Genomic DNA, 25,806 nt, shown 5'->3' with positions numbered 1-25,806 from the left:
CCATTGGCTAAAGCATGACAAAATAAAATAAATACACCATCGCTTTATCAAACTGTGCAAGCCTGTGTAAACTATGAAGGTGACAGCTAATTGTTAAGCAGCTTGTTAGTGGTGTTATCATCTTCCAATACCCCTCTACACATGTGTCATTCAGTGTGTATACTATGTGTCTTATCTATCGCACATGAAATCTAATCGTACATAATAAACTCTTCAGAAAAAAACATATATAGCTGGTTCTCGATTCAGCCACTGAAAATGTCTCAGGGAACCTCCATGACTCCAGGAGTATCTAGGTTTGGACTAGGATGGTGTTTCGTTTCTGCTGTAAATTTACAATAGGCCCAGCGAGTAAAATGGAATTCTTTTTTATGGTTAAAAAAGTTAAATTAGCTTTTTATTTTGAATTGCTTTTCAAGCAAAAGGAAATGTAAGATTGAAAACATTGAAATATTTCATTTGTTTAATTTCTGAAATACTATTTCATTGGCCTTAAGTTTAGAGAAAAGAAAACAGTTAACCATCCCTAAGAAGTTAAAGAAATATTTAAACATAAGATATTCCAAGAGCATCTTGAAGAAAGAAAATTAGCTTAGGGACAGAAGCATTGTAGATGTGTTCAGTTTGTGTGCAGATAGAACTGGTAATGGTTTTGTTCAAGTAAACATGCGCTAACAGAGATTTACTCACAAGTGATCCTCTATTTATTATCTCCTTTATGAGCAAAAAAAAGCAGTCTGTTTGCAGTTTGTAGCAGAAACCAATAATTGTGATAAGCAGCCACCTTTATTCCAGTATTTTATGTAACCTGACATATCTCTGCGTAACAATAAACCTGCAGGTTAAACTTATTGCTAAAGAATGGCAGGGTTTAGATCACCCGTTAGGTTGTTAAAATATACGTTGGTGTCTGTTTCCTCTGCCAGTCAGGAAGACTCTACTGTACAGTGCAGAGTGCACATGAAACAAGCTGGCTCTCTTTGAAAGTGATCACAAAGGCGAGCAGAGAACCGGCTGGGCAGGTTTGTAGGGAAAAGAGGCAACAGGGGGAGGGGAGACTCAGGCTAAGGACTCCTGTCCAGGCACGATGAGCATTCTCACAAATAGGTCTTTTCAATCAAGTCAAAAAAAAAAATTCTCTTTTGTTTGTTTTTTTCTGCTATAATCCACCATAGCAATGTGAATGAAATGATCTATCACAGTAATAATAATCAGGAATATTTCATTTAGAAAACAAAGCATCATTATAACGGTCAGTTGTCAACGCTTTAGCGCTTTAAAATGGATTTGATTATTAAATACATTGTGAAATATCGGCTGCTGTTGGCTTGCTTAATAACAATCGAGACAGATTTAATGAATGCCAATCTCCTTATTTGTAACTTCCTGAACACCGTCCTACATTTTATGCATAAATCATTCCCACTGTCACATCAAAGGGCGGTTGGCTTGGTACAGCACTGTTTCTATTTTCTTTTCAGTTTTATATGCAGCAGAAGCTTTTGATGTCAATAGCTACCCTTGTTTGTATGTTTGTCTAAAATATCCACAATGTCTAAACAAAACATTTAAGTAAAAGACTCTCAAAGTCACTGGACCGTTGAATGTTGTAAGTCCAAACAACCAAAAGCTGTTAAAATAAATATATGTAGTAAAACTAGTCTTGTTTCCATTGTTTTGTCAGCAGTATAATGTGGTCCTAAGATTGGCCCCCACACCCATCACACTATAATATGATTCTCAATATAATTAAACAAAATATATGGATTCCCGTAGAGTAGTCTGAAATGATTTGGTAACTTTATAGTAATAACTTTCACTGAACTTTACATGTCTATTTTTGAAAGCATTCTTACTTTACAGCATTTTTTCACACCTGCCTAAAACTTTTGCACAGTACTGTGTGTGTGTGTGTGTGTGTGTGTGTGTGTGTGTGTGTGTGTATATATACATTATATATATATTAAATGTTGAGATTTGTTACAGGTGATTACGTTTTAATAGCACCTCAAATAATATAGATAATTTTAAAAGTACCAGAAGTAAATATAACTGCAGATAGATCATTATATTACCGTTTAAAAGTCTTAACTTAAATGGTCTTTATCATAGTTTTCGTTTATTTTGTGTTTGTCTTGCTTCAAGACAGCTGTGCTGTATCCCAGCATCATTTTCTAAGAGCTATGGGGCCAAGTTCCACAACTCGCAAATTATGTAATATTCACTTCTTAACGCCTAATGAAAACGAATTGTTTATGAGAAACTGATGATTACTTGCTGGAGGTGTTTGAGCTCACATCGCTTTCTAAACAGTATGCTTTCAAATTGATGTTTTATACTTACAAAGAGTTAATTCCACATGACAAAAATAAAATTTACTGCAATAAAATAAATTCATAAAACGGACGTAGAACGGTAATATATCTGTACCGTCACGCTTCAAAAATACTAAAGGCTAGTCTCGTATATGGCTATTGAAACGTAAGGGAGTATCAGGCTAGCTTCAGTGTGCGCCCTGCAGGCAATATTATTACCTAAAGAGAATCCAGGTAGTCCATCGACTCTCTACCAAGCATGGAAGGTTGTTGACACCTCCCTTAAATGATAGGCTGTTGGTCTCACTCCCTAATTCCAACTGGGCGTAGGCACTGTCAGTCAAGAGGCCTCTATGTTATTCAGCCCCTACTTCAAGACAGGTAAGACTCATTGAATGACAGAAGGAGTATGTTAAAGCCGTGACACACCTGGGTTTTTAAGGATTGCTAGCAAACTCACTTGCATTGATTTTTTTTTTTTTATAGACATAAAATACAAACGGAAAAGTTATGGCTAGCATTGGACTGGCTATAAATGCCCCAAACCCAGAGGAAAATGCGGTTTTTACCCAGTTAAAACCTGTAAGGATGTCTGGAGATGGGGGCGAAGACTCCTCTGTGTTTGAGGAAATCAAACCTATGGTGAGGATCATAAGAAACTCGCATGATATTGCCCAGGTAGGGGCAACGGGGCTTCGGTATCTGCAATTACACTTAATTGCATGTGAGATGCTTGCAATATTTCATCTTCCAAGCAACACTCTTTGATTTACTTTCTCTCAACTAACACGTCGTGTACACATCTTTCGAATGTTTAGTTTATCTAAGAGAGTGAAGTGATTTTTCATCTTTAGAAAAGCAAATCTGTATGCATTTTCTGGAGAATTCTTAATGCAGTTGTTTCCTGCGTAATACAGCAGAAACGAAAGGAACAAAATGTTTCATTTTTACAGTTAGGAATTATTACTTTCTCAGTGGATATGTTTATCTTACTTACAGAGAGTCAACAGCATTTAGTCATTTTGACGCAACATGAGAAATGTTTACTGTCAGCAACATTGTGGTTATTCCAAAGGGAATGAAGGAGGTCCGATTTTGGCTCTTACTATTTCCTTATTCACATTTAAACTCCTAATACTTGACCAAGCTTTTAGTGAGACATTCCAAGCGCTTTACGGGATAAAAAAAAAAAAAAAAAAAAAAAACTATTATAAATCACATATTGTCAAAGCCACGTCACGCTTCAGATTACAAAGAAAGGTTAACCGTGTTTCTTCACTTAGCCTAAATATGGGCTTTTTATAAGGAGTTTGTATAAAAGATAAGAAAGAGATTGCGAAACTTTAGTGCTTTAATATACAGGTGAGGGTTTTTTAAGGCAGCTGAATGCGTGCTAAAAGTCTGGATTATGATGGAGATGCGTTGGCGCCTTAAAAATGCTAGTTTAATGAGATGAATTTTTACACAGACTATAAACAAGGGGCTAATGTATAGTAAATTTAAACGGTAATTTAAAACGGTAATGCACTATGGTGTGCAGGTGTTGTTTTTGGTCACTGGTAATATTTGCATGGGCTCAAATGCATACATATTTGAATACGTGTGTGGGGGATGCGTGTATACTAGAATGCAAATAAATTCCAATTGAAATTGTTGCGGTTGTTCTGTTTGTGGTGGTTTTACATGCTAATATATTTCTTGTATTTTAAAATACGTTTTAATACGCCTATGTGACACACGCAAGGTCCAATCTAGCTGCATGTATTGGTCCAGGCGCTTGAGCCCCTGCTTGATAGTCAGGTGAATCTATCGACGACAGTGTAGTGAAGTACTGTAAAAAACATTGCATCAAGAAAAATAAAACTTAGCAGACCATAGTGGAGCAGCCTGCCTAATAATAAATCATTTGATCCATGTGTGTTTACTTCACCGTCGCTTTGTTGAGTTTGCCAGGGACTCTTTTGTAACAAGTAGCCTATGTCTTCAGAATTGTATAAAAACTCGAATATCCATATTATTATTATTATTATTATTATTATTATTATTATTATTATTATTATTATTATTATTATTATTATACTTAGTAATAGTAGTAGTATAATAATAATAATAATAATAATAATAATAATAATAATAATAATAATAATTCACACTTTATAACCTTAACCGAGTTTCGTGTTGTAAAAGGGTTGAATTCTAAATGGGTTCACTGTCTTAAAATTGCAAACGGTCTCCCAGTTAGCAATCCACTTTCTGCACCCCATTTGAAATGGAAGGTAATCGCAGAAACACATCGCCGAAGCTGTCGGGCGTGTTTATCTGCAGTGTTTTTCTTGTTCTTCAGTGTACAGATTATCTGACACTACAGTGAAATTTCACAGAAGTTTAAAAACTGGCACTGGTTTTAGGAGGTAGAGACAAAGGCAGATTGCTGCGCAGGTCTATATATTTGAGGTCACAGTTATCGGACTGCAATAAGCTGCCTCTCACTTTTCCCCATAGAGTTTTGTTAATTTACGGCTGCGCTGATTTGTGCTCGACTGCCGCTTCTCCTTTTTCAATATTGCCTCTTTTTTCTTTAAAGCACATACCTGGGAAGTCGTAATTCTTGCGATTTAGATGAAAACTATTCAGAAATACAGAACATTGAAATAAATCTCTAATTGGTTTTAAATTCTGATTTACTGGTCACAAAATCTTAAACTGCCTTTACAAAATCCATTTTTTCCACCACAGATGACTTTGTACTGACATGCTTGAGCTGTAAGCATTTAATTAACAGTAGTTCTGTTACTCCTATAGCCAACAGCCTTCACCTTTCCAGACTACTTTATGTATTAATAATAATAATAATAATAATAATAATAATAATAATAATAATAATAATAATAATAATAATTACGTGAAAATATCCCTGTTTGTTGTATTTTTCTATAGACCTATGAAAAATCTAAACTTTTTTTTTTAATCGGTTGAAAAAAAAGTAGATTATATTTCTGTTTATGAGCTTGTTCACTTTGATTACTGTGTTATTGCTGTAGTATTGGCTGTGCAGTGGATATAATGCATTTACCATTATCATTAAGAAAGTAATTTAGAAAATGTGAAAGAGCCCAAGATGGAATAAGTCTTCAATTTCCAATGTAGTTCTACCATGCTATAATTGAATGTTAATTTGAGGCAGTTTAACCTAAATAAAATAAAATTAACACATATATCCATGCAACACCCCCCCCCCCCTCCCCTCCCAAAAAAACAGGAACAACCACGTTAAAATTAGAATTTATTTTACAAAATCCACATGTTTTCACGTTGAAGCAATCAATAGTTTTTTTTTTTTTATTTATTTTTTTTTTTTTTTTGTATATATATATATATATATATATATATATATATATATATATATATATATATATATATATATATATATATATATATATATATATATATATCATAGTCAACCAATTCAAATTGCATTGGGAAATGAAGAGATTTGCCCCCAGTGACTGGAATATACTAATAGCAGTATTGGAATGCCATACTATCAACCAAACCTATTAATACATCAATGTGCTGGTACCCATATAAATGTTTACCCTGCACGGTATTATTGCAGTTTTCTGCTTTTCCCATGGTTATACTCTGCTTTTCCCATACTGTGCTTTTCCCATACTTCACCGTGGTTTGCCATGTTTTTTTTTAATATGCTTTACCATGCTTCCCTGGGCTTTACACTGCTTTCGCTGTGCTTTATTACACTTTGCTATGATTTTACTATAGTAAACTTGTATAAGAGTAACGGCAGTGTTGTATTGAAGCAACAACGCTGCAGCAGAGTAGTTAGCCACCATATACTGTGGATTACTTTCAGCAGCACGACTGGTACTTCATGAAACACATGGCAAATGCACAACTCAGTAGTAAGGCAGTGCAGGGCAGTGGGTTACCTTTGATAAGGTTACACACCCTCCCATGTGGGATTTCCTTTGACTCTTTGAAGCTATTAAAATAGGTCTGTTTTGGTGGGGAAGGGTGTGTCTTTGGCACAAGTCTAGTTTACATGTCTTCCATGCAGACCAAGGTCTGCAATAAGTTAGTTCTCTTTTTTTTTTTTTAGACACCAAAGTGAAGGAACCAACGGCTTTAGCAGTTGTAGAGTCTGATAGTGCTGTTTACTGACTTAACAGACACTTCAGGGAACAGCTTGATGATGCGCACATGTTGGCTTAGGCACCATGTTTGTTTTACCCCCAAAATTGTGTGATCTGGACGTCAGAGGACCTGCAGAAACATAACTTTCCAGAATCACAGTTTTTCCCATTTGTGCAGATAAGGTCAGGGGTGTATCATAAAACTAATTTCACTTCCCGTTGGAGAAGTCTTGCAATAATTTAAAGTTACAGTAAGAAAGGCCTTATCTCCCTTGAAGGAATTACTATTAATCACTATTTTGAACATCTGGGTGTTTCTCAGATCCTGTTAGCAAGATTTCATTCCCTTTAACCTTCATTAGTTTACTTGAAGAAAGGTTTTGCCACAAAACTTGAGAGGCAGATTTTTTTTTTTTTTGAGGATGTGATACATTTTAGAGAGAGAGAGAGAGAGAGAGAGAGAGATTCTGACAAGTCGGCTTTTCATATACCCGTGACAGTACATACAAAATATATATTGAGTAGACATACAAGACAAACAGAATACTGGTGGATTTTCTTTAAAATGTGAAATAGGATTTTTGCAATACACACAGTGCAAACAGGTGGCCATATGTTGTCATTCTGACAAGGGCCCTGCAAACAGATTCTTAGTAATTTGACTATTAGAAGATGAATGACAAAAAACAAAAATAAAAATACTGTTCACCCATTCAAAAGATTACAATCTGCAATGCAGATGATCATTTCTGTCCCAGGCTTTCCTCCTGCTCTCTGTTTTGTAGAGTTGATGTTTAATAATGTGTGTATGGTGTCTAGCTTTTATTGTTTAAACTGAAACGAATGAAAAGATTCATATCTTGCTTTCCAAGAAGTCATAAACATAACTATTGTTTCAAAGGTTTTGTTTTTTAATGGTCTTCTTCAGTTGCTGTACAGAAGTAAGGGTATGACAGTCTACTTCATTCCCATGAGAGCGGGGGAAAAAAAATCATTAAATATGTTTTAAAAGATTATACATATAAGGAAGCTAAATATAACAAATTTGTTTGTTTTTTACTAACAAAAAAGTATTTTTTTTCAAATCTGTCAGCAGGCTTAGAACATGGCTCAAAGCAATATTTAACAAACCAAAGTTTTAAAATGACATTTCTTTGCTCTTATTAACCTTGTTAACATTTGTATTTTGTATTTTATTTTTTGGTTCTTCAGTTGTTTTTTTGAATTATGTTAATATAAGATAAGGTGATACAACTCTAGATAAAGTTATGAATCCTGGCTCCTTTGCTGAATGTATTTCACCCATAAACTATAAAACACTCAATAGAGAAACTTAACAAGTTCTATGTTTTGTCTAGAGGTCTTGCTCAATCTTTTAAAAATCTTTTGAAATACTAGCATATTCCAAGTTAAAGTGAAAATTACAAGCAGAGAAATAATAAAATGGGTCAAAGAGATAATTTGGAGGTTGACTTTTGATTTTGCAAACCGATAAAGAACCCACTCGATAAACTTAAACTGCTCTACAGTAAATACCTGCTGTACTTATGAAAATCAGCCCCATTGTTAGTATTCTGTTATGTAAAGGGTTAATAAAGTGTGAGTCTTTATTTCAGGAGATCATGCTTTATATCAAAAGCATGTTTATTTTCACCCACTGTTTTATTTGTTTTTGGTTGCACTTTTCTACTTTATTGTACAACAAGCTTTGTCAGACAGGCGCTGGATTAAATTGAAGGTGCACATGAATGGGCATGTCTGGTAATACTCAGCCCAGAGAAACATGCTGCTTGTGCTCCCCAGGATGGAAGCGAGACTATAGTGAAGCTTTAGGCGTGTTTAAAATTGCTAAGACATAACCAAACAGGTAAAACTGTCAGCTGGGAACTTAGTCGAGTATTTGAAACATCAGGAAAATGCAGCTGGGTATTTTAGTAAGTAGCAACAGTTAGTAATTTGATTATATTCAGTTCAGAAAATATGACTTTACTACAATGGCAAAGTAAAGTCAAATAAAGTGGTTTAGATTTCAAAGGGAGGTAAAGCATTAAACGGTCACTGTACCAAGCTGGGATAACATGTCAATTTGTGATCTGCTATCCTTAATCGCTGAACATCTATAAAGAAGTACCAAATAACAAAAAGATGTGTGAAAGATTGTGTTGCACTAGAAAATGCAGTTTGTGTTTGCTTTATTGTACTATTATAAGGATCACGCTACCTTAATTAAAATATAACCCCAGCCACAGTCTGCGGTTTCGGTACTTTGCCAGTGATGCTGTCAACTGCAGTTACAGGGTAACAAAAATGACATTGAACTGTGGGATGTCACTGATCTTTGCTGGCGATTCTACTGGGTCACGTCACTAAGCTGCTAAGCTGCAGTTAAGAATTGTGCCAGATGGCATCAGAACGTCCTGCATATTTTTATAATATGCACATCATTAAAAGATAGCACATGTATTCTGTGTTATCACAGTGTTCATAACTTTACTTTTTTTTTTTGGGGGGGGGGGGGGGTATGGTGAACCAAAGAAATAAATTAAAAGAAAACTGTTGGTTCAAAGCTACTTATCTTAATGGCAAGCTTTGTTTGGGTTTCTCTCATTCCTGTGATAATATCCTTTGAACTTGTAGTTGATGTGAACTGGATTCATCAAAGGAATCACGGTAGCCAACTCCACCTGATTTGTAGTTTTGTAACTGAGAGTCAGACAGTTACAGAGGAGCTAGATGTGTTCTTTTAGCTTTATTTAGCAATGTATAGATCGATTTGGCTCAACATTTTCACGTCAATCCAAACTTTCATGTGCAGAATAATGGTTTACTCTTACTTGTATAAGTGTCTGAGATATATTGTTAGTATCCTTTTCTTTGGACATAATCTATAACTGCAAAAACTTAAATTCTAAAGCAAAATGATAAAAACAGTAAAAAAGCAAAAGTCAAGTAGGTGTATGTTTAGGCTAACACAGATGAAAGCAGGCATTTGCCAACTGTCTACTTGACTCATTTTAGTACAGAATGTATAGATATCACAAACTGTGTCAAACCATTTTTGTTGATTTGCAAACAGTTGTGAATATGATATACATTGGGTCTTTTTTATCGATTCATTTTTAGAAAGTGGAGGTCGTTCTGAACAATATGATTCTGTGGTGCTAAAGTTGTGCAATGGCTGGGCGTGGTGCTGGAGTCATGGAGTTGAATTAGCCACTGGTCCTTTGTTACATGTGTTTCTTGTTTGAGAGCAGTGCTCTATTAAATGTGGTTTGAGAGCAGTGCTAATCCAGGGTGTGGTTCGCTAATGGGATTAGGAGTACATTGCTTGGTTGACAGATCTGAAATAGACTGTTTTACAAAGAACAGGCATCCGATGGGCTTTGGGCAGGATTGTATTGCAGTGTTCCCTGTGGTTCTTAATTATGGAACGCAGGTAGCAAGTATTCAGGAATTAGGGTCTGAATTGTTGTTACATTTATAATAATATCTATTTTTATATAGTGCCTTTAATAGTGGACCACTATCACAAAGTGCTTTAAAGAGGTAGGCTGTGAACTGTGCATTATATGCAGTGTCACTTACAATAGGACATTGATTTATCCGCAGGATGGAGCACAAGGAGGTTAAGTGACTTGCTCAGGGTCACAGTGTGAGTCAGTCAGTGGCAGGTGGGGTGGGGTCAGTCAGTGGCGTGGGGTGGGGTCAGTCAGTGGCAGGTGGGGTTTGAACCAGTGACCTTCTGGTTACAATTCCTAGACTTTAACCACCAGACCACACTATGATAGAAGGTTATTTGAAACCAACTTAGCAGAGGAACTGGACAGACCGAACATGGGATGTGTTGTTTATATTACCTGTTAATCTTCATTTGCAAGGTTTTATACTTAACTTGTCATTTGCATGGTCTTGTTTTATAGATATAGTAGTTATTGTATCGTATAACCTTAGATCATCTGTTAAGTTGCTTGGTGTGTGTTAATCAGTTTTATTTAATACAATTTATAACAAAAATAAGATTAAATACATTTATAAAAACAGAAGTAGGGGTTATAAATGAGTTTTGAAGGTTGTGTGTTAAATATGCAAGATTTGGTAGGAGGTCTTCTCATTGGATCTCTCCTGGAGCCTTTACTTTTTACTATATCAGTCAAAGAGAGAAGATTGCACTTCCTGCGTCATGAGAGCCCCATAAAAGCCTTTGATAGAGGAATTAGAGCAGATGCAGAGCGGAGAGTCGCCCTGACTGCAGTGTATTTACGAGGTGTCTGAGACAGGTGCTGTGCAGATCCCTTCCATAGACGGCTCCACAGGTGGTCAATAAATAAACCTTCGTGTCACTGCAAGGCTGCAAGCGAGGCTCCAAAACAGATCTTACTGCGTCGGTAATATCTGGGAATGTATGTTTATGTACTGGCTATGATAAATAGTTTATTAGGCAGTTAATGTGTAACACTTTGTATAGGAGTCAGCTGCAGGACCCTTTCTGACCGTAGGTGCCAGAACTTGGTTGAACATTGTTTGGTGCCTCCACCTTCCAACTTTCTTTGTTCTGCAATGAGTGCTTTATCAACAAAAGCAGTACATTTATAATCACCCTGGAAATGCAATGTTGATATTATTTTTATATTTTTATATTATGCCGGTACTAAAGTATAGTATTTTTAAGTCCAGGTTGATGGTTTGTGAATTTTACAAACCATTATCCTGGAGGATAATGAATTAGTGGACATTGAGGTTTATGTTCCCGACCTCAGCTACAACTTCCTGTTCCGAGGTATGCTCGGAATGAGAAGGCAGATAGGAACTCCTGGTACCACCAGCCAGCCAGCCTCCTCCTCTCTCTCCTTTCAAATAAGTGAGCTGGGAATCCAACCGTTTGTAGAATAATAATAAAAATCAATCAACGCCAAAGGTATTTCTTTTGGGAAACATTTACGACCACCCCCTTCCTTCACAAATTATCTGCAGCCAAGCGTACACCTCAGTGTGAAATAGTGGGAACTTCTGCTCAACTCCCCATTTCTGAGAATAGATGCTGAGCAGCAATTTGTAGTAGATAGTGAGTAAAACTATTCTGTGGTCAGGCAGTAGTGCCAGATTAGAGGTTGGGTTTGTGATGTAGGTACAGTACCTGACCCATGGGAACTGGCAGAAATAGATTCCTTTAAAATAAACTCAACAAGCTGGGCTACTACAAAATGTATGGAATCTTCGTTCTGAATCTTGTTCCATAGTGACTTAATTTTGTCCTCTTCTGTCCACAGACCCGATTAGAGATGGATAAATACCTTCTGCAGAACGCCCCTCCTGTTCCTGCTGCCATCCCAGATAAGAAGTATCGACGGGAGAGTGCCTCGGTTGTGGATGAATACTTCTCCACGGAAAAACCGTCACCCTACAGCGTCAACATCAATGTGATACTTCCACACACCGCCCACCTTCGCACCGGCCTCTACCGACCGACCAAGCCCTTCTCACAGATCAAAACGGAGCCTGGGACTTACCCCCAGCCTACCTCCTCTCCACCCTCTTCCATTCAGACACTCCCGGACTTCACATCAGTCTTCAGCATGCCACAAACAGTCAACAGCATGTTTATCAAGCAGGAGATTCCCTCAGATGAACTCCAGATTGGCCCCCAACAGCCTCAGGTCTACCAGCTGCCAATCAGCAGTAACGAGGTCACAATGCCCCTGACTTCCAGCCAATCCAACTGCAGCACTACCATGCATACGTTAAGTAGCGTCAGCATGACAACCGGCAACAGGGTCAAATCCTTCCATGTCCCTGTCAGCACCCATAGTGGCTTTGCAGTACCCGGGCAGTTCTACCAGACCCAGTCTCTCAGTCTTCCCCCCTCCCCTCCTAACTCCCAGCCGGGGAGCCCTGAAAACCAGCCAGAGCTCATAAACACCATGTCCCCACCACCTCCGTACAAGGCCATGCTTGGCCTGAAACTGGTCCAGGAGCCCTCCCCCCGAGCCGGGGATCCCTCCTAACAAAACCATGGTCCCCGCACCAGGGTCGGTACCAGTGGCCAAAGGGGTCTGTGTCCCTTTTGGTACTGACCCGAGTGCTAAATGTTGGCGGCCTTTGTTGGGTCTCGACCTCTTCTCCTCTTAGGTAGTGACGCTGAAGGTCCCACTCCATGTACCACTTCTAAGACACTGTGAACAATGTGGGGAGGGGGGGGGGGGGTTCTAGGGGTACACGTAAGACGTAGACTAGTCCAGACTAGACGTCTTGACCTCGGTTTCAGTACTCGAGTAACAAACACTCATTCTCATGTGCATTCTGCCATCTGATCAGGTCTGATCTGCAGAACTGGAGCCAAACATGAGCTCATTGTTTGTGAATGAAAAACCTGAGAAAAGGATTCTGTTTTTGTTTTTTTTTTCCAGGATGCAGCAAAGTTTACACTAAGAGTTCTCACTTGAAAGCACATCAAAGAACACACACAGGTGAGGGCAGTTTCTTTTTCTCTTGTTTTCTATCTGATCAGGCCTCTGTCAAAGGAGGGCGTCTTTATCTTGTGTTTGCCAGGCTTCCCTGTGCTCCCAAGTGAGCCTTTCAGGGCACAAATAACAGTTTCCATAGAACCCAACCAGACAGTTTAAACAATTCATTAATACACCAGTACTGCAATGTTTCATGCCATTGTGATAACATTAATATGTTGAGCATGATGCTACCATTAGTTCATAGTGCTCCGGCTGTGGACAGCTTTGCCACTAGTATTGAATCATACAGAACTGTTTAGTCATTAAATAGTAACACTACTGCATCACTTGTTAAGGAAAGATATTTAGTTAAACAGAACACCTCACAACTATAGATTTGCTCTTTAACATTTTAATGTGTCTTTAATGCGTCTCCATGCCTACACAAACGCGATACAAACTTGTCAGTTCATAGCGAGACTAGACTAGAGAACTTGGAGAGCAGAACAACCCCTGAGCCAAGAGAACCCTGCTGTACCTTGCATTCCTTAAAGAAATACAATGTTTTACCTGCAGCTGTTAAACTTAGTTATAGGCTGCAGTTTAAATGCGTTATAGCTGAACTGGATTTAGAATGTGACTGTGGTTTGAGATCACTGTAATAATAATCTGTAGTGCTAGATTGCTGATTTATAAATTCACTTTCTATTGCATGCTTTGGAGAAAAAAAACCTCAACCAATGCCTCTGTGCTGTAGCTTGACGTCAGAATGTATGACTGAGTGATTAAAGGTATGGATAATGGAAAAACCGTTCAGTCGTCTTGGATTACCACCATGGGTCATAAACTGAACTATAACTGCTAGCTTTACATACCCCATTGTATGGTATCTCAATGGTATTGCTGCCCCTCCCTCCCACAAAGTACAGAGACCTTTACAAGAGGCAATAATATACCAATGTGACATCATTAAAGTACAAGACTTTTATTTAATAAAGACAGCGTGCTGTGTGATGCAATGTATAGGACGGTGTTGCATGTACTACAACCTGTCTCCCAGAAGCAGCTGCAGCTGTCTAATTGAGGACATTAAAGACAAATCACCAGAGTTCCCTCCAGACACAATTAGTATTCCAGAAATATTTAAGGCATTACTCGGGAGTGCTGAGCCCAGCATTGTCTCGCTGTCTTACATGATCTCAGGTTAAGAAAGAAAACCCCTTAATGTGAGTGGCTATAGTGTGGGGTCCCCTGGTAGGGGACTGTTATAGCTGTGTGTTTAAAACGTTTTACACAAACACACAACTAAAATGAGAAATTGCTGAATTCCAATGCAAATTGACCAAAAAAAAAAAATCCTCATATATATATATATATATATATATATATATATATATATATATATATATATATATATATATATATATATATATATATATATATGTGTGTGTGTGTGTATTTATATATATGAATATCATATTTATATATTAAGTTTTAGAGCCTAGAGAGAGAGAGGGAGGCAGTGAGCTCTCTGGCAGCAGGGCCTAGCAAGAGCAAGCTGCAGCCTGTATTCATGGCAGTCAGTGCTTTGTTTCCATAGCAACTGCATTACACTCCTCAGTTGTCTATTCTTCTAAACTACACGCCATGTTAAGCAGGAGATGGTCTAACTCCACCATTGACCCTTTTTGGGAAATACTGGAACAAGAGCCAGCCTAGGGAGTGGCATGGCTTGTTGTATGGATTTCTTTCTCAGTTCATGAAAGAAAATTTGTCTAAAATAAAGTTGTTGTTTTTTTTGTTTTTTTTTAAATGTAATCATTTTCCAAACCGGCACTTTATTTACTTTGAATCAGATGACAATTGTCATATGTGAGAAATAATAAGATACAAACTGAGCCGCGTTTTCAAAAAATACGTTTTTAAGGTTTATTTACCCATGTTAAAAATAAAAAAAATCAGTTAAAATCAGAACTTTCTTACACAATTTCTTTTCATGTTTACACTATGAACAATTAACAGTCAATCCTGTTTAAGCCATTAATTACCAAGGCTAACCATTGTATCATCACCACTCTTTATTATAGTAAGAAAGCCTTGTTACACCATGAACACCATGTATATCTCAGTACAGCACTGTTATTTGAAACATGACTGCTACTGGGTCTCCTCTGTAGCATGCAGTTATAGAACCTCTAAGTCAAGATTCTATCAAATCCAGGATTGACTAATCCAAGATTGAATCCTAGATTTATTTCTGTTGCGCATATCAGGATTGGTCGCGGATCTATGAATCCAAGATTGGGTCTAGGATTCTCTCGGTAATCCAGGATTGATGTTGTCAGTAGCACAGCTTGATTGCGAGACATCGTTTCGTATGCGTCTTTCGTATGCGTTTCACATTCACATACTTAATAGTCAGAGCATCACCATGGGATATTATTTAGTATATGTAGGCCATAAAATAATAAACATATTTGTTATTTTACTTTGGTAGTGAGTAGGGCCGATTACCTCATTTAAGTTTGTGTTATGAATTGAAAAAATTAACCAACCAAGAATCGAATCAACTAAAAACATTTATTCCACAGATTGGATACTTTCGTTGTTATATTCTAGGTAGCTGAGTTGTTTGAAGACCTGGTTGAAGCGGACGCCTCTCATTGTAGCTGTGCTGTAACTGTAGCATCACCTCCTATAGAGCAAGGACCACCCACCTTTACTTCACCTCCTGCAAAGAAAATGAAATCAGAAACAGCTGACCCTGGTCTAGTCCTACTTGAGATGGCTCATAAGGAGCATGACATTAAAATGAGAATCAATTAGCTGCTTTGAAAGGGGAGGGTAGTAAGCAGTTTGACAGTGCTTCAATTGAACAGAATAATAATTAATTTGTATATAAACTCGGTTAACGCAGGCAGCCGCATCACACAGGGGGAGTCAATCTACACACAGGCAGAGGGTGGGCGCTAACCCTGGACCTTTTGCACTAAAGCATAGTGCCAATACCGCTATACAGAAGAGCCAGCTCCTTTACAACAAGCATATATCGGTTTTATGTCTTCAAGTGTGATTACATCACCTACCAGCCCTGCTGCTGCCTTCCCCCGTGCACGCTACAATATAATAATAATAATAATAATAATAATAATAATAATAATAATAATAATAATAATAATAAAACTACAATATTGGGGATACTCTCGTTTCGACTCCCTGTTCCCTTTCCTTATTTTATGCTTTTATTTTCCCAATCATTATTGTTGTAAAGAAATGAATGGCTTGAGCCTTTCATTTCAACCCTACCTCTGCTGTCTAATCTCTGACCCATAGAACCTGAAACGCTACAATATTGTATCTTCTGTAAGTCAGGTGTGCTCCTCAAAGTAATGTACTACATCTTGGTGAAATGGTAATGAGTTATTTTACCATTTTAATTTATGAAAAACTGTGTCAACAACCTCTGTCTCATTGCCTGTCCACCTTGGTGTCTTTCATGTACAGGAGACAGTGGGATAGTTTCATCAGGAGGTACATCTGCTTCGAAATCACGAAGCCCTGCTCGGCTACCTAGTTTATGCAAAACTGCACATCCAACCATGATCACAAGCAACCTTTCCAATTTAACACGAAGAAATGTTACACACTGAAACCTCTTTTTAAGAACTCTGAATGTCCGTTCAGTCACAATTCTGGTCTGTGCATGAGCCTTGTTGAAACCCCTTTCAGGACCAGTTGCAGGGTTTAATATTGGGGTCATTAAATACTGCCTACAGGGATTGCCATTGTCGCCTAACAATATACCTTCAATCTCACTGTTTTCAAACTTGCCGCAGACAAAACTGTTTTCAAATATTCGAGAATCATGTTAGATCCAGGCCATCGAGCAGCTACATTGGTAATATTCAGCTCTGAATCACTGATCATTTGAACATTGATTGAAAAAAACCTTTTTGATTCTGAAAAGTTTCAGCCCTATCGCCCCCCTGGTGAAATTATTGGCACATGGGTGCAGTCTATAGCACCTACCACAGCAGGAAACCATGCTCTAGAAAAAAAATATTGCTGTATACGATAGATACTTTGTTCTGTTGGAAAGGTTATGTGTTGCTGTCGTAAACTTGCAATAGCTTCAGTGAATTACTCTGCACACGCGTCGACACGAAACAAGTCACCGATTACTTTTTTAAACGACCCTGTGGCATAAAACCTCATTGTTATTAGCACTTGAATGAGAGGTGGAAGAGAGTCTTTTATGGCTCTATATCTAATGATTTGTGGTTTTAATATTGCCACCAGACCGATTTTCTCATCCTGAATCTCTAGAAAACTTTTAGCATTAAATTCAACAAATGGATTGCTACAATCGTGAACAATACGATATCTAATTCATTTGTCTAACAAGTTCAAAATAACCGTCAGGCATAACTTCACAACAATCCAGACTCAATCCACCTTCACACCAGGATTGGAATGTAATCCAGGACCAAACTCGAATCTCGATCTGCGCAATGGAAAAAAATATCATTCCACGATTCTGATCCAGGCTGAATCTCGATGTGCGCAATCAACCTTTAGTTGAGTTGGCAGTTTACTCCCTCTACCCACCTAGGGCCTCAACCCTAAACAAGGGTTTGAAAATGGACACATAGAAACTTGTTTCTCTTATCCCCCCCCTGTTTCTCACTCCCTTTCCTAATAAAGAGAAATAATAAAAAAAAAATGTTTAAACATTGTGAATGTCCTGTGGAGTTTACGAGTACTCAGAAAGCACATTCATCTAGCTTTTATACCTCTTAAACCGTTTGCATACATTCAATTAAACCAGCAATAAACGTATTTGAAGGCTCTTAAGTACAGAATTATAGAGGGACTGGTCACATGAACACCCATGGTAACTTTGCTTGCTTTTTATGTTGCATGTTTAAATACTGCAAAGGATTATCAGTGTGTCTTGGCTCAAATAACTGTTTTGCCATCGGTCTGTTAAAATATGAAAATACTGCCACTGGCGCATACCATTATAAAAGGCCTGTACCATTGTAGCGTCCCTTATGCTACCATTATCCCAAGTACAGCACAGTTTGGCACTCTGATGCACTGCACTACAAACCTGAAGAAATATAGGTCTGGTTATGTATTGTATTGCCTTCTGAGTCTAGTATGGTATTCCAGTTCGAGCATTGTATTAGCATTGCAGTACTGTACTGTTTTCTTATGCTCTGACCTAACATGAGGTCTGATACTAAGCCTGATTGCAGCCCCCCCCCCCATCGCTATGTTCTGTTCTGTTTTCAAAGTGCAATTCAGTGATGCTTCGAGTAATCAAATTGTCATACACAGAGGGACCACCGTGGCATTTCATCCCTTGTCAGTACATCAGGTTGTGAAAAACAAGTGTGTTTTTCTGGCGTTGAGTGCTGTGTTATCTATGGGCTATTTGCTTTGGCCCTGATTAGCTGTGAAGGGTTAGGCAATAACCCCCCTCTCTTGCCCTCTTCAGCTACACAAGCACTAAATCAAATACACCTGCTGTCAAGCTAACAAGCTCAGCTTCTTGAGTCTTTTAGCCAACCACTAAAAACATGACCACAGGTCACACGATAACATGTTGTGGACAAGATATAAACTACTTCAAGTAGACTGCAACAGGGTGAAAGTCCAAGTCTACCCCCACCCTCAATTACAGTACTTTCACAGGAACACGGAGGTATTTAAAACGCAGGAAAACAGTCACTGGTAGCGTTCACAGGTATAAATGTTTATTTTAACACTGGATACTACAAATATATTTTGCAAACAACAACTGATGCTCACCGACTAGATACACTGACATAATAATCCTCTCTCCTCTCCCAAAGAAAGACATGGCATTATATAATCCCCAGCCCCGCCTACTCCCAACAGGATTAATTATTTGCACCTGGAATCATATTATACTAAAGTAAAACTATTACTTCACATTCATATATTTTACGTTAAACATGTTTCTTCTCATTTATGAGTATTTGTTTGACCTGCATGAACACTGTCTTTTCAAACACGATCATTAAACTATTATATTGTTTATTATCACTGTCATTATGCAATTTTGTCCTTAACTATTACCAGTAAAGACTGAAATTTAGCATTATCCCTTCTAATGAAAGATTACCGAACATATGGCAATAACAAAACACTTGTTCCACATATATAGCTATGGTAACTTATGGTAACGCCCAAATCTAATTACAGTAATACACCATCATATATCAAACACACTTGAACACACTTCAACAGCATGCACAATACAAACTAAACCATGGCTGTATCGCCAGTAGAATAACAAATCCCAATAATAATCACAACAACACATAGTTCAGTGTTAGAGGGAGGGTCTCACCCTCACATAGACAAACATCAATATTTGTCTACTAGACCTTTTGCTGGTAAAGCTTAAAAATGCTGAATGTTGTTTAAAGAGTTCAAGGTGGCTGAAGGGGGTCTTGGAGTAACATGATCACAGTCATATTTGTGATTTTGCGGTGTCTCCTAAATCCTACTTAGTTAAGTTGATGATATAAACAAGGGTTGAGGACTGGCATTCGAATACAGAGTTCACACAAGGGACTAAGACTTCCACGTTTATCATCTTTTTGCAACTAACTGCAGTAAACTGAACTATATAAACCTAAAATACTTTAAGGCACTCTCAAAGACACATATGATCTGAGGACCAACTCAAATCCTTGTGATGGAGTTGGGCATTAGGTCTGTTTTTTGCTGCAGTACCATGTAGTTCTTCAGAAGTTGTGCAAACTGGACGTTGTGCTGAATGTTCATGTTGAGTATTTTCAACCACTGGCACCTGAATTGCCTATTGCAGTCCCAGTAGTACTAAAGAGCTATTCTACTGTGTATATTTGCTCTCGTTTGCTAGATGGTTCATTACTGTGACTCTGCACACCTGCTTTCTTGATACAGGCTTGGTACAAACGCTTCTGTTTACTGGATACACCTGAAAATAAGTCTAAAATATTGTTTTAAGGTCAAACACATCTGAAAAGAAAACTGGAATATCTTCCATTTCGATATGGGTTAGTACACCTCAGGCTTTGAAATCCCTGTTGTGTATCCATGGTAACCGCCCCCCTCCGTTAGAACTAGGACAGAGGTGGCTGGTTTATAAAAAAATATGCTTTCCCATGCTCCTGCAGTGCCTATTATAAGACGTTACTATAGTTTACCATGATTAATTAAAGCAAAGTGCGACAGAGCTTAGTAAAACTGATGGTAAATTCAAGTTTGGTAAGCAGTAACATATGTATTTACCATTGTAAGCTTTCTGAAGTTTCTAGGCCCAGGACTAGTTACTCCGGCACTAACGTGACTCTGCAAGTTGAAAGAGAAGCAGGTCGGACAGGAAATTCCTGTCACCTGGGGATCCAGTTACTGCAGGAGGGAACAGCAAATGCGCGGAGATATCAACTGCCTTATATGGAGAACCTTTCCGGTCTCTTGCGCAACGTGTGTTACTGAGGAACTACTCACAACAACGATAGCACTTTGTTATGGGCATACAATTCTCTTGCATTGTTGTTTTTATATTGTTTGGAGGTAGGGGTGGAAATTCTAGGAAAACCTGAGCACACCAGAGGAAACAGGTAGAGGGGTCACATGACGTCCTGAAGTCAAGAAGGCAAAGATTATAGAAGTGATTGTCTAGATAGATTGTCCATATGACTAATGGTATCAGAGTTATGATGGGTCTATCTCAACAAAAAATTTCGACCAGTAATCTCATATTGATGATTTATCCAGTGTATCACGTCTTACATTTTTATAGAAGGGCTCTTGTTTTACCAGTTTTTCATGAACACACAAGTTAATCTGTGAAGTAGACAACTGAAGTGTTTTCCTGTGAAAGCTGAGATCTCAACATTGGTGCACACACAAACACACACACACACACACACACACACACACACACACACACACACACACACACACAGAGTTAATGAGAGCCAAAAATTGTATGTATGAATCTTTGGGATCTTTTATGGTATGTATCTCGCAGGAACTTTATTGGTTTTGGCAGTACTGTCCAATAGAACACTGCTTTCCATTTAATGTTTAATTTTCAATAAACAGTAGTGTGTCAGTAGAAAATCTTGCCACAAACATCTAGCTAGCCAAGCCAGTTGGATCAAAACATTACAGTGTGACTTCTCTTTGACTTAAAAACAAACTTTTCTGCAGTATAGTGTACCGTAAACTGTAGTAAATTGTAGTGGTGAAATTATGGTAAAGCAGAGAACAGATTAAAGCATAACAATAAGAAAGGATAGCACTGTATAATCCCCACAAATCCTCTATATGTTGGCATGACCTTAACCAGCATTGTATCTGGGTGCTCAGATCTCAAACCTTTTGAGGTATAAGAAACTATTGTGAAGTACAGCAGACAAACCACTACTGTACTTCCTTTATAGGACAGTTTTGAATTCCCTACTGGGCCCTGGCAAAGTGAGGTGCTGTCAGCTAGTAAACAAGTAAATAACTGGGGTCAAAAAGTCTCTGCCTGTTTTCTTCATCAATCAGTGTGAAAGCGAGGGCCAATATTTGTTGGCCACACCCTAGAGCTAAGAGCATTAAGGCTGTTTGAGATTGTGAACCTTTTTTTCTAAATAAAAAGAGTTATTATTTTCCTTTTTTGGAGTATTGGTTTTGTAGTTGCACTTTGCAAAGTTGTGCTGTACTGTACAAAGGGCAACCCTTATACAAGTATACCACGTAAATTTCCCATGCTTTTCACTGGTTATATTCCAGTCACCATAATTACAAGTTTATATATATATATATATATATATATATATATATATATATATATATTTAATTTTTTTTTTTTTTTTTTTTTTTTTTTTTTTTTTTTTTTTTAATGCTTTATCATACTTATCTGGGTTACAATGCTTACCTATTATGTCCCATACTTCCACTATACTTTATTACACTTTTATGTGCTTTTACAATGCTGGTACTTTTTATAAGGAAATGCTTGTTACTAACAAAAGACTGCAGAACTACTATATAAATTGTACTCTGTAAAATGTTCCCACTGCCAGTGTTAACTTTTGATCTTTGAGGTGATGTTTACCCAGTTATCATTTTTTTCAACATTGTTTACTTTCTGTCATTTATTCATCGAAAGAAATCGTTATGCATTTTTCCTGATGTAGCCATGGATATGAACTGGTGCCATGTAAGAATGGATTAATCACTGAAACCCATAGCTAGGTTTAGCTAGTCATTGTACACGTGTAAATAAAGGTGCGACATGTGAGCACAGCTGTTGTTTCAGGTGCATATTCATAAATATAGCATATAAGCAACTGTGTTAATTTAAACATTGGCGCAGTCATAAGGGACTGTTTCGTTATTAACTGGAGTTTGGACTAACCTCATACACATTGGAGAATTACCAATGTTTTACCAGATGTTATTTGCCCAGTAATTTAGCGGTGTATGCTGTTCCCAAGCTTTTACAAAGCATTTGTGTTGTTGCTCAAGTCTCTTCCACCAAGCATCTATAGCAAAGCATTTTGTTTTTTTTTTTTTTATTTTTATTTTTTTTTTTTGTCGCTTTGCCCAAACACACAATATTGACAGTTTGTGCAGTTAATGGAGTACTATAGTTAGGCCAATTCCACAACATGGCGTCCAAATTCGACAAGTGGGTTCAATACGGTTGAATAACCACAAAACTTCATTAACGTTCAAGTTTATGTAAAAATATACAATATGTTTAAAAAGCACAATGCATGGAAAATAAATAGTTTAAAACTAAATTAAAAAGCTGAATAATGAGAATCATTTTCCTTAGATAAAAACTGTATCTGCTTAGCAATGGAACAATGCAATGTGCCCGGTCATTCTGTCGCTGGATTTGAATGATTGCAAGATTCCAAACGATGCTAGAACTCTCAGCTCTTTTTGTATAATAATGTTGACAGGGTACATTGGTAGATGATCAAAGCAGGATACTTTTAAATGCCTTGGGAGCGAAAAACACTTTTGCTTGTATTAAATTGCTTCACACACATGTGGCTTCAAGAAGTTTCCTTGGCCAATGTATAGTGTATTATATGCCAGATTCCCAGCTTGGTTAGTTGAATATTTATTCTTCTGATGTGCAGGGTCTTTGTTCTCTATAGTACAAGGTGTCTTTTTCTGTCCCTGTCACTTCTACTCAGGTAATGCAAGAATCTAAAAAGTCATTCTGCATTGTCAACTAAATGGGGAGCATTGTTTCAGTAATGTTTAATTGTACACTTTCTGAATGTTGGCTTGTCATCGTGTGGTTTGGTCACAAGGTTATGCTTCTTAGTAAACTCGGCACAATCAATAAATTTAAACGGTTTAGTTTATTGAAGTATTTGTTAATGTGGAAGCTCTATTCTAAAGGAATATGTATAGTTTACTGCTTTTATTTCTTTTTTCCAGGTGAAAAGCCTTACAGATGTAGCTGGGAAGGCTGTGACTGGCGCTTCGCCCGCTCCGATGAGTTGACCCGGCACTTCCGCAAACACACGGGCGCCAAGCCTTTCAAATGCATTGCCTGCGGGCGCTGCTTCTCTCGCTCTGATCACCTGGCACTGCACATGAAGAGGCACCAGAACTAGGGTCTTCCATACCTCCCTGACTGATGCATCTTCTCTATTCAAAAAAAAGAAAAAAATTGTATATATGAACAACAAGCTGCCATGAAACCCAAACAAACCCAGTACTAAAAATGTATTTACAGGACGTGCGAGTGTACGTGTGAGTGTGCATGTGAGAAATAGAGAGAGAGAGGTTAAAAGATGAAAGATTTTATGTATAAGAAGATAAAGAAACTTGACTGTTATAGGTTTTAATGCCTAACTGGAGATTTTAATTATTTTTGTATTTATTCCTATGCTTGGTCTTCAGTTCTCTCCCCACCCTCACCTCCATCACGAATGTAAGCCTTTCAGAAATACTGTAATATAATTATAAAGTTTCTTCATGCTGTTACCTTGGGGATTCCCTAGGCCGAGATGTCGTCCTTTTAATTATGGCGATAGGAAGACTATTTGTCTCTTGTACAGTTAATCAACTGCTTATGATAATGGCCTTTTTTAAATCCCAGCACTTCCAAATAAGTTTTTCTTTTTATAGTGTGAACTGTTTTTACTTGATTGTATAAATTACTGAAAGAGAAAAGAGCATAACAAAGATCAATAGAACATAAGAAAAATGATGAACAAGAGCAGGATGTTTGACCCATCAGTGTTCTTTTGGTTACCAACAGTTGGTTGACGCGTATTTTTGATTGAATCTGCAGTAGGTTGCGTTAGACATTTAACTATGAGCAATAACTCCTCATAGGAGCAAGTATTACCCTAGCAGTTATCCCAAAGTTTACAAAGTTTTTCTACTTCTTTTAATGCAGCGAAGTGGTGATGTCTTCAAGACCTGTCTTCTGTGGTTTAGTGGTGAGACTTGAATGTAAAGAGAAATGTGGAGAAATCTTTCAAGGGAGCTTTTTCACAGGACGGGTTAGAACAGGACAGAGAGAGTTTACAGTGCTTATTCCAGGTACATAGTCATAACCTGTGTGGAAATGTCTTCCAGTAAAAGAAGGTGCGCACAGATTCAGTCTGGATTATGGGTTTATTAGTTTACTGTATTAATGTACTTTTGGAAGTGGCTCCCTGATAATGTACAATTATTGTACAGCAGTGTTGGACTGCGCTCAAAAAACAACCATAGACAAACTGGTAAAAGAAAAATGACTGTTAAACTCAACTGCCAATAACTGCCATTAAGATCAAGTAAGATAGGAGGCAATTCTGGCCTGCAAGTTTTTATACTGGTTCGTTACTCACTACAAAGGGGAACTACACATCCACAATGTACAGATTGCAATAATATTAATATCCATAATAAGAATATATAAAAAAAAGAATTGTACAACAATGGATATTTTGTGACAAAAGCACTTCAGTGCTCATACTAATACTGTTAGCAAACAGCTAGGATCATTTGCAGTGTATTGATGGATACTCTGTTCTGAAGGCTCATTGTAATATTCCATTTCCACTGGTATTGCAAGACCAATCATCCAGGGCTCTGAGATCATGACGTATTCTATAACTTCAAACCTATGATTCAGTAAGACATAGATTTTTGGTTTCCAAGACTCTATTTTCAGTTGGTAAAGTCCATTAAGACACCACACTTTATATTCATTCCCTGTGTTCTAAAGCAAGCATTAGGATCACATGAGCCCTGAGACTTCAAGTGGACTCTAATGTGTGGTGTATAACCAGAGTACATGACTATAAAGCTGAAATAACTGAACTGGCTGCAGACAATTGATAAGAAAGTTGTTTTGCTAGTGAGAGTGAGAAACACCTTTTACGCAAAATGGACACATCAGGAATATCATCTGCCCTATTCACTAAACTTTAAATCTAAAGTCAGTTAACTTTTTTATGTAGTTTAGACCCATCAGTCTGGAACAGTTTAATGAGTACTGTATCACACTTATCCTACAAAATGGAGGACCTTAAGTTTTGTCTTTTGTTTTACTGAATATCATCATTTAAGTGCCCAATATCTTTAGAATACCATGGTATTCAGCCACCACCCAATCAAGTGTGCAGCTCCCAAGGGTGGGTACATCTTTGTAAATTGTGTGGTTTTAAGGACATTTTGTAAATATCAATGATGAACCAATGTTTAATATTGTGAACAAAGGGGGATTTTAAATGGTGGTAGAACTTTTTTCAGAATGTTTCATTGATAATTTCATATATTGTAGTATTTTTTTATAATTAAAAGAAAAAATCAATTATGTATATAAAAAAGTGACACTGCTTTAATTTCTAAACAACT

General features: G+C 37.5%; 1 protein-coding gene across 1 annotated transcript; it reads left to right on the top strand.

Moving 5' to 3' along the window:
- Positions 1–2,712: 2,712 nt before the first annotated feature.
- On the top strand, positions 2,713–25,510 carry LOC121295886 (Krueppel-like factor 5). Its single transcript, XM_041221007.1, has 4 exons — positions 2,713–2,993; positions 11,734–12,450; positions 12,825–12,930; positions 23,389–25,510. Exons 1-4 carry the CDS (start codon positions 2,826–2,828, stop codon positions 23,565–23,567), a joined length of 1,170 nt encoding a protein of 389 aa, XP_041076941.1. The 5' UTR covers positions 2,713–2,825; the 3' UTR covers positions 23,568–25,510.
- Positions 25,511–25,806: the final 296 nt, after the last annotated feature.

Source organism: Polyodon spathula, chromosome 20 (assembly GCF_017654505.1).
Source record: "Polyodon spathula isolate WHYD16114869_AA chromosome 20, ASM1765450v1, whole genome shotgun sequence".
NCBI lineage: Eukaryota > Metazoa > Chordata > Actinopteri > Acipenseriformes > Polyodontidae > Polyodon > Polyodon spathula.
The sequence above is the reverse complement of the archived record's forward strand: the minus strand, read 5'-3'. Positions and strand labels throughout refer to the sequence as shown.

Bases quoted from the DNA above. Each gene is read 5' to 3' on its own strand.
- LOC121295886 (XM_041221007.1), top strand. From the start codon at position 2,826: ATGGCTAGCATTGGACTGGCTATAAATGCCCCAAACCCAGAGGAAAAT. The intron at 2,994-11,733 runs GTAGGGGCAACG...TTCTGTCCACAG, and splicing joins ACTCGCATGATATTGCCCAG to ACCCGATTAGAGATGGATAA. The intron at 12,931-23,388 runs GTGAGGGCAGTT...TCTTTTTTCCAG, and splicing joins ACATCAAAGAACACACACAG to GTGAAAAGCCTTACAGATGT.